The 11,718-nt window shown below is 40.8% G+C and overlaps 1 protein-coding gene across 1 annotated transcript; it reads right to left on the bottom strand.

Annotated features, from left to right (window-relative positions):
* Nucleotides 1–7,083: 7,083 nt before the first annotated feature.
* MED10 (mediator complex subunit 10) lies at nucleotides 7,084–10,836 on the bottom strand. The gene is made up of 4 exons (XM_059487370.1): nucleotides 10,692–10,836; nucleotides 10,425–10,508; nucleotides 8,983–9,085; nucleotides 7,084–7,888 (listed from the first exon to the last, which is right to left on the bottom strand). Exons 1-4 carry the CDS (start codon nucleotides 10,811–10,813, stop codon nucleotides 7,793–7,795), a joined length of 405 nt encoding a protein of 134 aa, XP_059343353.1. The 5' UTR covers nucleotides 10,814–10,836; the 3' UTR covers nucleotides 7,084–7,792.
* Nucleotides 10,837–11,718: the final 882 nt, after the last annotated feature.

Raw genomic sequence — 11,718 nt, 5'->3', positions numbered from 1 at the left:
ATGTCAGTACTGTATGATATGCACAGTGTGGTGTGGGATCATTACAACCTGACAGATGCACAATTCCAGTGCATACCTGTATATTTAAATACCATTTTTATATCTGTTTACACATAATCGCTAACATGTGTCTGTGGCTGGTTAAATGATTGTACAACTGCAGGCTATAATAGTTTGAACTTTTACATATTCATTTAAATGTGTCTCTATTTACTTGACCAGCCCCAGAGTGCAGATAAGAAGATAAGAAAAGGAAATGCCAAAGCTGTGAGACAGAAATTCTTTTTTTCTGTACTTCTAAAAATGCATCTGATGTAGTTCCCAGATGGCTTACAGGGGTGAGTTAACAGGCTACAATATTAAAACTCAGTCTATTAAGCTGTTTTGAAATTAATGTTATATCAGTGGCAAGAGGTCTTAGGCACAGCAATATGGTTTTATGCTAGAGGATCTTTGTGCAAAGGAGAATGTCTCCATAACTCCCAGTTTAATATTTACTCTCAAAAAGCACATGTACCTGATCCAGCAAATGCACGTGGGGCTGAGGTCCTTTTCCTTTGCCATCATTTAGAAAAGAGGATTTCTAAACATTCTATCAGTGTTGACAAATCCTTTGAAAAAATACTGGAGGGTTCTTTATGTGAATCAAAATTGACATATACTTTATGCAAATGTTTGCTTAAAAGCTGTGTACATTGTCTTTGCCATAAATGGCATGGCTCTGGATAAATACAGTGTGTGCAGATACCTTTGTAGGTCAGGAATCTGACTTGCCAACTATATTTGTAATCCTGAAATAAGGAAGAACACTTCAATCATAGAGAAACAGCAAATGCAAGATTATGTATTAAGGAAAGTATGTATTAGAAATAAGCTAACACTGCTTTTGGTGCAGGGAAGGCATTACATACATACAGGGAGGGCTGTTGGAGCTGCCTAACAGTGTGTGTGAATGTCAGACATCAAAGATGCATAGACAGGCTCTGTTTGATTCCTGATGGTCTTCAGCAAGATAACTTATAAAGAATCTTAGAGCATCTCAGGTTTTAAAAAGACTGAAGTAAATACTGGAAACAGTTCAGAGAAGAGTGGCAAGTATGATCTGAAGCACACAAAGGTTTCTGTATGCACAACAGCTAAACAGAGTAGCCTGAAACCTGGAAAATATATGATTGGGAAGGGAATATTGCAGTATTCTATACAACCACAAGGGAAGAGAAGGAAATGTGTTCTCCATACATCTTCCAATGCAAGCACTAAGAATTAAATTGGTGGATAACTGAATCAAAACAAATGAAAGTAGACTTCTTCACATAATGCAAATATGAACCATGGAACGCCTTACTCTGAGATTTTGTAGATGTTGCAGTTTAAAGGCATTCAGAGGGCAGCCCAAAAAATTCATGGAGGAAAATTTGAGACTTATAAAGCTCAAAGGTAATATATATCAAGATGATGATGTCACAGAATCATAGAATTGTTAAGGTTGGAAAAGACCCTCAAGATCATAGATCCCAAACATTAACCCAGCACTGCTAAGTTCACCACAAAACCACATCCCCAAGTGCTGCATCCTAAATCAGAGGAGACTAGGGAAGCATAGCCAGTCAGTCAGCTGTGCACTGCTACATTGTTCTGAGGCACAATTTTCTCTGCCTGCAAATCCTCTCTTCACATGCCTGTGATGTTTCCTTAGGCTGTTTGTGCTCCTCAGATAATGATATAAGGTAACAGCAACACCAATATTTGCATGGCAAGCTTTATAACTGATTCTATGATAAATTTTGAAGCCAAAAAGATGAGACAAAAAAAGAGGAAATTACTTCCTTTCTTTTGCTTTCACCATGCTCTCAGAGAGTTACAACATGTACTCCATGGGGTTCTTTCCCCTCCACTCAAATCTAAGTAGAGCATCTAAGCTGAGCAGCAAGTTAGACTTTTCTTGGAATCATAATGCTCTGCAATGATGAGTATCAGCCTCTAGAGATGACAGAGATTATGTGTCATCTGCAGAGCAACTTTAGGAAGTCCATTTATATAAAAGCAGAAAGTCTCTCCAAGGAAACAGTGTACCTGTGAAGCTATGTGCCTTCTGCAGTGTGCTGCATAAGAGAAGAAATTCCCAGGCTGGGTAAAAAGCAATGTCACAACCTTTATGCCTAAGGTCTCTGAAAGAAGAAATGTTGTTGGGTTTCTTTCACACACTTCTCTTAAACAGGATGTGCTGTATCACTGAATCCATCTTTTGTTTTATTGAGTAGCAGATGCTTATTCAATTATTCATTTAAGTATTGTAACCTAATAAGTGATGACTGCAAATTTTATTAAATAATCTTAGACCGAGTGACATCTGGTGTTTGATGAGAGATCTATTCAAAGCCATTTTTATCTGCTGGAACTTCTTGGGTCTTATGCTTTGACCAAATCAGAGAATGTCTCAAAAAAGTATAGGTCAAATGTAATAAAATATTAGGTAATAGTCTATTATTGAAAATGTAGTAATACTTTAAAACAAATAAGCTTGAAAATGGAATTTCTTATATATTTAAATTTAAATCTCTTACTTTAGCAGTGTGTTTCTAAGGTGACTCAGGGTAAAATATTTTCTCTACAAAAAAATGGGACCTACCAGTGATTTCAGAGACAATCACAAGTTTCTGTTTGTTTACTGACAAGGACTGAAAATTTCCATGATGGTACAGAAGTGGCTTGATATATGCCATTACATTTATATAGACACAAGAATTTTGAAACCCTAGTAACACTCCAAAGAAAAGTTTATGAATGTCAACCATTAGCATGTTGGGTTTTTTTTGCTGCAGAAATGATATAAATATTACCCAAGTAACTTGTTAAATAATGCAGCATGATACTAATTTGAAGTACCTTTTCCCAGATTATATATAAAAGCAGCTTTGTCTTCCTTTGAGGAATATTTGGAAAAATTTGTCTAATGTTATGAAATTGTAAAAAGTAAGTGAAGTAGATTCAGGTCAGGCCTGTAGGAAAAGAAATTTTAAGTGCCATTCCTTAGCACATGAAGGGACTTTTCTTCCAAGAGAGGAGAAAGAATTGTTTTGGAAATTTTCATACTGTGCAGAAAGATGTTTCATTTTTACTGTCTGCATTACATTTTGTTGAGACTAAATACAATCTAGTTCTCAGTATGAAATATGTCACAATACAGAAAATACAGATTCCTGACTTAAGATAATTGCAAGAGCTGTTACAGAAGTATCCTTTATTGTGTGCTCACTTCTCCATTACTTTAATTAAGAAAATATACAGAAGGATCTTAAGCATATGGAAGTAATTGAAATACATGCAGCAAGCAGAGTTTTCTCAGAGCAGGGCAGATATTCGTGTCACCTTGGCTCTCTGCTCTGCAGAGCTGGAAGGACATCTGGCACTTGCCCAGAAATGCTGCAGCTATTAATCATGGTAGAGTAAGAAATGACTTTGTGTTGAAACATGAGTATCCAGAAATATTCTTGGCAGGGATATTTCTCTATTATGAACTTGCTGTTAAGCTGAGTGTTTGGAACACTTCTTACAGGTTTTTAAGTCTTTGTTTATAGAATTCACCTTTTAAATACATTTATTAAGCAAGGTTTCAGTAAAACTACAAGTTCAGTGAGTAGTTTCTAAGTGATCTAGTTAAAATCTCAAAGATCACTTAGGGCAAAAAGAAGTGGATCGGAGGGTTTACCTGCTCTATTTCTGTGATCAGAGATGAGATTATAGAGTACCTGGGGTAACTGTTAGAATCACACAATAAGCACTTTCAATCACTTAGGAACTGCAGTCATCAAGAAAGCAATTTATAAAAACATCACAATATGAAATATCTGGGAAATTGTCAAACCATTCCCACCACTTAGCAGTTCATCCAATCAAATTAGAAAGGTCAACCACTGAAACCCAAACTGCTCTGCCTAGGACGACTTTTTTTGCCATCAAGAGACTTTTCTGAGTGGTATGAGAGAAACAGATTGTCTCAGGGACACTGGTGATTCATCTTACGCTGAGAACTGGCTAACAATGACAGTGCCTTGATCTGCATGAAAAAAAACCCAAATTAACAAGAGCTATAGGTTGGATAAACCAACAGCTGAGCAGCATCCAACTCCTGTAGCATCTATGTCTGTCTCTGTCAGATTGCATAGCTCCTCATTACTTGTTCTTCACAAGGAGGTTAAAGCAAAAAATGTTTCAAGGACAGAAGGCAGGGCACTCAATTGTTTCTCCTTCCAGTAAAAAAAGGGACAGAGAGGATGCTGAGCATTAACAGGTTGCAGCAAAATCCTTAGCATCTTCTTGATCCATTTCTTTCTCTGCCTGAGCAAAAGAATTTTACACTGACTTTATCCTAAACGGAGTAGAGAAGCACACACTCCATTTTAAAGAACTGTGTACTGAGCACCATTATCCAGCATCTTCTCATCTCACAATGTATGTTATAAAGATAATTGTAAAAAAAATAATTAGTTGTAATTACATATTCAGTTTTATTTCCAAAATCTTATTAATCTTACTAAAATTCAAGGATGCATTTGAAACCTGAATGGCTTCAAACTTTCCTTTGAGATAACTAAAGGCCAACAAAAATCTATTTTAGAAGCTTTGCTGCCTGGCTGATGTTGTTTTAATGTTATCCCTAAAAAAATTCCATCTCACCCCCAAACCACATAGGTAAGAGAGTGGGAAAGAGATGTAACAGTCTCCTTCACCAAATGTCTTGAAGGTTAGCATCAAACAAAGCAGACGTCAGGATAATTCAGACATGAGCTGCTTTTCAGAGAACAAATTAACAAATGAGAAAAATTAGGTTTTTTCTGTTCCATCTGCAACTGGAAATGGAAAGCACCATTGTTTCTACCAATTCTCATTCTACATTATTAACTCACACTCATTCTGGCCACTTTTTCTTGTCTGAAACAAACATAATTTACAAGACTTACCTCTCTTCAATATTATGCTAAATATGAACAGTTGCAGCAATAGCAATATTTTGAATTGCTAGCCCAGAAATCGTACGCGAAGCAAACATAAAATAATAGAATAAAAAAGTATCGGAAGTTAGAACAGAAGCTGAGCAGAAAACATGAAATTATCATGAAACCTGATAATTTGAGAGTTTTTCTGGGTTTGTTTTTTGGTGGTTTTTTTACTTTGTTTTTATTCCTAATGTATATATCCACCGCCCAAGAAAAAAGTTTTCTTAGATTCCTCACAAAACACAGGCAGCTGAGATTTTGTGATGATGTGACCTAATATTATACCCTAATCCTCCATTTCCAGTAACTAGCTCAGTAATAATGTTTACCACAACTACCTAGATATCCAGGAAAAGCATGTGATCCACACTTTGGCTGTAAATGACCTTTCTGAGCTGGGGAAGCCTGAAACCTTCTTCTCATCAGCAGGCATGGGTGTCAGTGTTATGGGGGTAGCAATTGTCACTGTGGCCAGCCTTGGGCACTTAATTCATTAACTAATGACAACAACAGATCAATACACTTACAGAGCAGATATTTCACACATTTTCAGGGCCTCTGGGCTGTGGAGCTGTTTATCCCTCACTGCCCTCTAAATCCAAGCTGATCCCAGGACAAGGGGTGGTGGCTTCAAACTGAAAGTGGGCAGGTTAGGGTGAGGTATTAGGAAGAAATTCATCACAGTGAGGGTGGTGAAACACTAAAATGGGCTGTCCTTCTCAGCTGTGCATGCCCATGTCTGGAAGTGCTCAAGGCCAGGTTGGGGAGGGCTTTGAGCACCTTCTCCACGGCAGGGGAGTTGAAACTAGGTAACCTTTAAGATCTCTTCCAGTGGAAACTATTCTGTGGCTCTATAAATCCATCTTGGAACAGCAGTCTTTAAAGGAGTCCTACTCCAGCAAATCTGACATACAAGCTGGTGTCAGTGCTAGGCGACAGAATACTCCAGCACCCAGACCAGTATCTACAGGCCTCTTGCCTCCTAAATTTTCTCTCAACTATCATTTAAATACCGTTTCCCCTGCCTGCTGTCAACAATTTTGCTCTTAAGCTCCTTTTCCAACTACATTATATACACACAAAAAATCCTTTTTACCTGTGTCCTATATACATCCCACTTGGCAGTCACAGACCTTGCTCCAACAGCTCCTAGGGACCCAGGGCATCCAGGCTGAGCCAAACACAAACATGGAGCACCTTCTCCTTGTCACTTTTCCAAGTTCATACAGTAAAATTGTGAAGGTGAAAGTGATTAGAGGTGGAACAAATACAAGAACAAGCAAGTGTGTAAGGCAGGGTAATATCAGGCAGCAATTAAATTAACCTAGACTGGTAGGTAACCAAGTTTAAAAGGAACACCTAGTTTTGGTTTTGTTTTTCCCCCTGCTATGTCAAAGTCTGGTGGCTCCTGGCATCTCGGATGGGCTGTGCCTCAGGCAGGTAACTGAGCACAGAGTGCTTTGGGTGTGCAAATTATGCCACCAGTAACTCCAAACATGCCTACATCCCTGCTAAGTCTTAGCCAAGTAGGCAGGCCAGCACATGCACATAGTGCTGTCTTGGAGCTCCTACCCAAAACCACTCCATTTGGCAACCAGAAGAAAGCTAAAGCAATAAAATAATTTGCTGATGCAAAAAGTCAAGATAGATCTGGGAGAACAAACATAAGCACAAAGGGCTCCAGTTTCACAAATACCCAAGACTAAAAGGGCTCCTCTTGCTCCCACTGCAAACCCAATCTATCCCACAAGCCTCTGATCCCTGGGTGAGGAGCCACCATCCTGTTCCAAACTGGGGCTCCCTCATGTATGAACAGTTACAGATCCCATAGATGAGCTCACAGCTAACCACGACTTCAGGTGACAATTGCTGATCCCCAAAATCTCCTGTTTCAGGTACTAAAATGGAGATTTTCATCATAAAACCAAATAAGCCAAGCTGACACCACCTTCAGATGTAAAATTTTAAGAGTCAAGTCTTGATACACATTTTATTTCTACCAGTGTGGAACTGAAGAATATGCTATTTTTTCCACAGCTTTCAGTTCACACTCCAAAGAGAAGCATACAAAAGAAAAATGTCAGGATTCAGATTTTCTCAAATTTTTATTCAACAACCTGCTTGCAGAAAATGAATAAACAAAAGCTTACATTAAAAACTGTACAAAATATTGAAGTTGTAGAGGAGCTAGTCCCCAGGTATGCTCACGTTTTATATCCTTAGCCACTGCAGCTCCCAGAACAAAAGATCTGAAGGTTTTCCTGGCTGCAACTAATTATGACACATGAGAACTGCAGCCCTTGACAGGCTCCTGCTCAGTAGAATCTGGCAAGACAAAAGCAGTCAACTGTTCATACTGCAGTAAAAAACCTCTGAAGTTTACAAATTAAAAATAATCAAGTGTAATAAATGTATTTCTCTTAAGAAGCAGATGAGCCCACAATCCTGAGGCACATTTTCCAGAAAAAAAACAAACCTGTTTTTCTGCTATGGAAATGCACTTTGTGGGAAATGCTCTGCATTGATGACCTGTAACCAATTACATTTCTCAAACCTTCCAGAAAAGAAAAGCAGATTACCATAGGAAGTTTCAACCACAATTACTGAGCAGAAGTCTTCAGAAAGATTCAGCAGCTTCAGACCAGAACCATGAACAACCATCAAGCTCCTTTACAGTCACCACTGCCATTTTTAGTACAGTTGTTAGGAGGGCTTAGATTCTCTCTCTCTCCAATCAATGTTTTTATAACATGGTGTCAGTTTATGAGACATTTTTAGAGCTATCAAAGGCCAACTTAAGGAGGAGGATCTTCTCCTCTAATAGCTTTGTACTTTGCCATATCTTCTGGGAACACCTTTGTCAGCTCTTGAATTAACAGGCTTTTAAATTTCTGGAAAGAGAAAAAAATAAATGTATATACATCATCTGGACAATTTATTTAGATTTCATCAAGCAATATTACCTAATGAACAGACAGGTTTGTACCCAACACACCTCTCAGTGAACTGAAGTACCCAAAAAGCCCCAAAAACACACAAACAAAGAAAATTATATTTTCAAAATGCACATAAAATGCCCAAGTGAAATCAACGAGGAATGCATGAGGCAAACATACATGTCTGTGAATTCCCAGAAATTCACCTGCATTTTCTCCAAAAAATACAAAGCAGTTGGACCTCTCTAGTGAACTCTGGTGCACCCATATCTGCCTGACCTTGTTAAGGAAAGCTGATTAAGGGCATGTCCTCTTGATTTGATATGGAATCCACTCCACCTTCAAAAAGCAACTCACACCTGCCTTACAAGTACATAATTTCACAAGCACAGAGAAAAGAAAAAGCTCAGGACTTATCTCCATATGTCTACATTCTGCAGTACAACTTGTCATCCTCCACACTAAGTTCAGCCAAAGAACATTCTCAAACTCACTAAACTTCCTTTTCTGATGCTTTTCTGCAGTAGTTACAGGAGTTAAACAGTATCACAGAATGCTTAGGTTCACACTAAATGAAAGTACAAATTCAGAAACCCCTAAGCACTGGAATGCATTTTCACGAATTTTATAAAGATTGACTGATGATTATAGAGCATATTTGACATTTTAAACCTCTAGTATCCATTCTAGACTGGAAAAATACTCCTTCTGTTTTGCTTATTTTTAACTTTGCACACAGCAAAATTCCACATGTGCAAAAAACCCAAGTAAAATAGCTCTACTGCTACATATAGCTTTAATCAATATAATATCACAGTGAAAGCATCCCCAACTGTGGGATAAACTACAGGCTTCCTTTCCTGAACAGGCTGTATCAGCATCAATTAAGATATAGGGATGCAGAGCAATTTGTAAGACAAATGACAGAAGTTAAGTTAAAAGAAAGAAGTTAATAACTGCACAAGTGAAACATACCCAGGAATGTTTACAGGAAAGTAAAAACTTATCAAATACATTGTTGCATTACACTTCCATTAACGCTGGCTTACCTTCATAGTGTCAATTTTCCCTTTCACCTGCTCATTTTTAGCCAAAGCTCGCTCCAGACACTCTTTAGTGTAAAGCTGAGGGTTGCGGCCTTGATCGATGTATCTGCAAACAGAAAAGACATTGCTAAAAATGATCATATTCCTACTGGGAAGCTCTCCAAGGCACAGAATTACTCATCTTGCTGCCTTTTTCTTTCTACCATTATCTGAAATGTGCATTTTAAAAACCACCACAGTTAAACTCAGCCATTTCCAAAAGGCAGCTCAAGGACAAGGCCATGGCCAGCAAACCTGTGTTTCCAGAAAGCCAGGAGAGCTTTGAATGAAGTATTAAAGGCACATAAAAAAAAAATATATATATATATATCTACCAGCTCCTCACAGGTTATAAGCACAGATGATCAGAGGAAGATGGTCCTTTCCCAATCAACTGGAAGGGCACAAAGCAGGAAGTGGGTGAGTTAGGACATGGTGAGCATTAAGCACACAGGAATATGGCACCCAGCAAATCAAGGATGAGGAGGAGCTGCACATACCACAGTGAAGAGTAAAAAATTAACACTACTGTATCAGCAAACTCATGTGCAATTTTGTTTTGCAATACAATTCCTGGCAAAGGGAAACTCACAAGAGAGAACATTTAAGAGAGTCAAATTTACAGCTGGAGTAAAAGCCCAATTGAAAAAAGCAATGTACAGCCAGTAGCACACTGGAGTACAGCAGACCAACAATGCCTAGACCTGGATGAAACGCCAGTAAATTAACTTACCAGCTATATCACAAAAGCTCTCTAGTATAGCTCTTCCTCTAAGCTGTTTTTTCTTTTAATGTTGCAATTTTCTGAAACTAAACACCTGAGTACTGACTTACTTTATTTTTGCTTAGAACTTTAAATCCTGATCCTAATCTAGTGTAAAAGTCTATTTTTAAAAATGAAAGCTGACTTACTAAATGGGTGTCCCTGTCCATGGCAGGGGTGTTAGAAACTGATGTTCCTGAAGGTCCCTTCTAACCTGACTCATTCTGTGATATTATGAGATCACTAAATTTGGCAGAATTCGTGTCATTGCCTACATATGCAGAAGTAAAAAAAAGTCTGAAAGGCCACGCTGGGCAGGGCTCTGAGCAACTTATCTAGTAGGTGGCATCCCTGCCCACGGTGGGGGAGCTGGAACTAGATGAGCTTTAAGGTCCTTTCCAACTCAAAGCATCCCATGGTTCTATGAAGACAGGTATATATATTATGACCTCTCCTACCTTTCTGCCTTCTCACAGGCAGAAGGCACTTCTGACCTCCTTCTGCCTGCCCACGTTCTCACGATGCATTCAGAAGGACCGGGTTTGAGACAGGCAGCCCTCAGCTAAAACACCCACGCTGCGAAGCCGGGCTACCTCCAATCACCGACTGCAGCACCCCCGCTTCCAGGCACACACAGACTTACTCAAAAACCTCCAAGGGCACGCTGATATCGTGAAGCTGCTGCCGGCATTTGTCGATATCCTGCAAGCCTGTCACCATGAAATTCCTGTCGGGAAGAAAACGGGTCGGGTTTAGCCGGTTTCGGGGTCGCTGCGCTGCCCCTGAGCGTGGGTGCGAAGCCAGCGATAGCCAGGCAGAGAGCGAGAGAGCCCTGAGGCACCACCACGGGCCTGGAGGGGGAAAAGGCCCCGCAGCCCAGCCCGGCCCGCCCCTGACAACGGCCCCTCACAATTTCTGATTGAGCCCCGTCTGGCTGCTGGGCTGGAAGTCGCTGACGATGATGCCGAGCTGCCTGATGTTCTCCACGAACTTCTCCAGGTGCTCCTCCAGGGAGTCGAACTTCTCCGCCATCGCCACCGCCTCCCCCGCCCAGCTCCACTTCCGCTCAGCCGCGCCTGCGCGGAAGGGCGGGAGGCGCGAGGCGGGGCGGCCGCGCCCCCTGCCCAAGCCACGCCTCCAGACCAAGCCACGCCCCCTCCCTCACGGGCGGCGCCGTCCCCGCTCCCACCGCCCTCGCTGAGGGGAACCGGGGACAGCGCCGGATCGACGGCCGCGCCCCGAACCTTCGGGAATTGGCATTGTGTGTTCGAACGTGTCCTGTGCCTGCCAGCTCTGAGCCCTCTTCGGGCCTGTGTAAGAAATAGAAGCGGTGACAGTTCTGTTTCATAATTAACCCCACGCTGGAATCATCTGGGGAAAAACGTAGAAACACGGAATGGCAGAGTGGTTTGGGATGGAAGGGACCATCTGGTTCTCTGCCATAGGCAGCGAAACCTCCCACTAGACCAGGTGGCTCAAAGTCTCTTCCAACCTGTCCTTGCACACCTCCGGAGATGGGGCATCCACAGCTTCTCTGGGCGGCCTGCTCCAGTGCCTCACCACTTTCACAGTGCAGAATTTATTCCTGTTATCCAATCTAAACACACTCTCATCTTGAGCCCATTGCTTCTTTTTCTGTTATGAATCGGTCTATATTAAATAATGAAGCTATCAGTCATCCCTGTGGGAAGGTTGCCTGACTTGCTTAGACCCCCATGGCACATCACAATAACTATGTTTTACAAATAGCTTGTTTTCAGTCTGTCAGTTTTGGGTTGAACCTGAGCAGATCAGTCCAGTAATGTCAGGAGATAACTCATCCAGCTCTGGGGTCCTCAGCACAGGCAGGACACAGATCCTTGCAGAGAGTCCAGAGGAGGCCACCATGTTGATCAGAGGGATGGAGCACCTCTTCTGTGAGGAAAGGCTGGGAGATT

This window comes from Ammospiza nelsoni, chromosome 1, assembly GCF_027579445.1.
Source record: "Ammospiza nelsoni isolate bAmmNel1 chromosome 1, bAmmNel1.pri, whole genome shotgun sequence".
NCBI classification, from domain to species: domain Eukaryota; kingdom Metazoa; phylum Chordata; class Aves; order Passeriformes; family Passerellidae; genus Ammospiza; species Ammospiza nelsoni.
The sequence above is the reverse complement of the archived record's forward strand: the minus strand, read 5'-3'. Positions and strand labels throughout refer to the sequence as shown.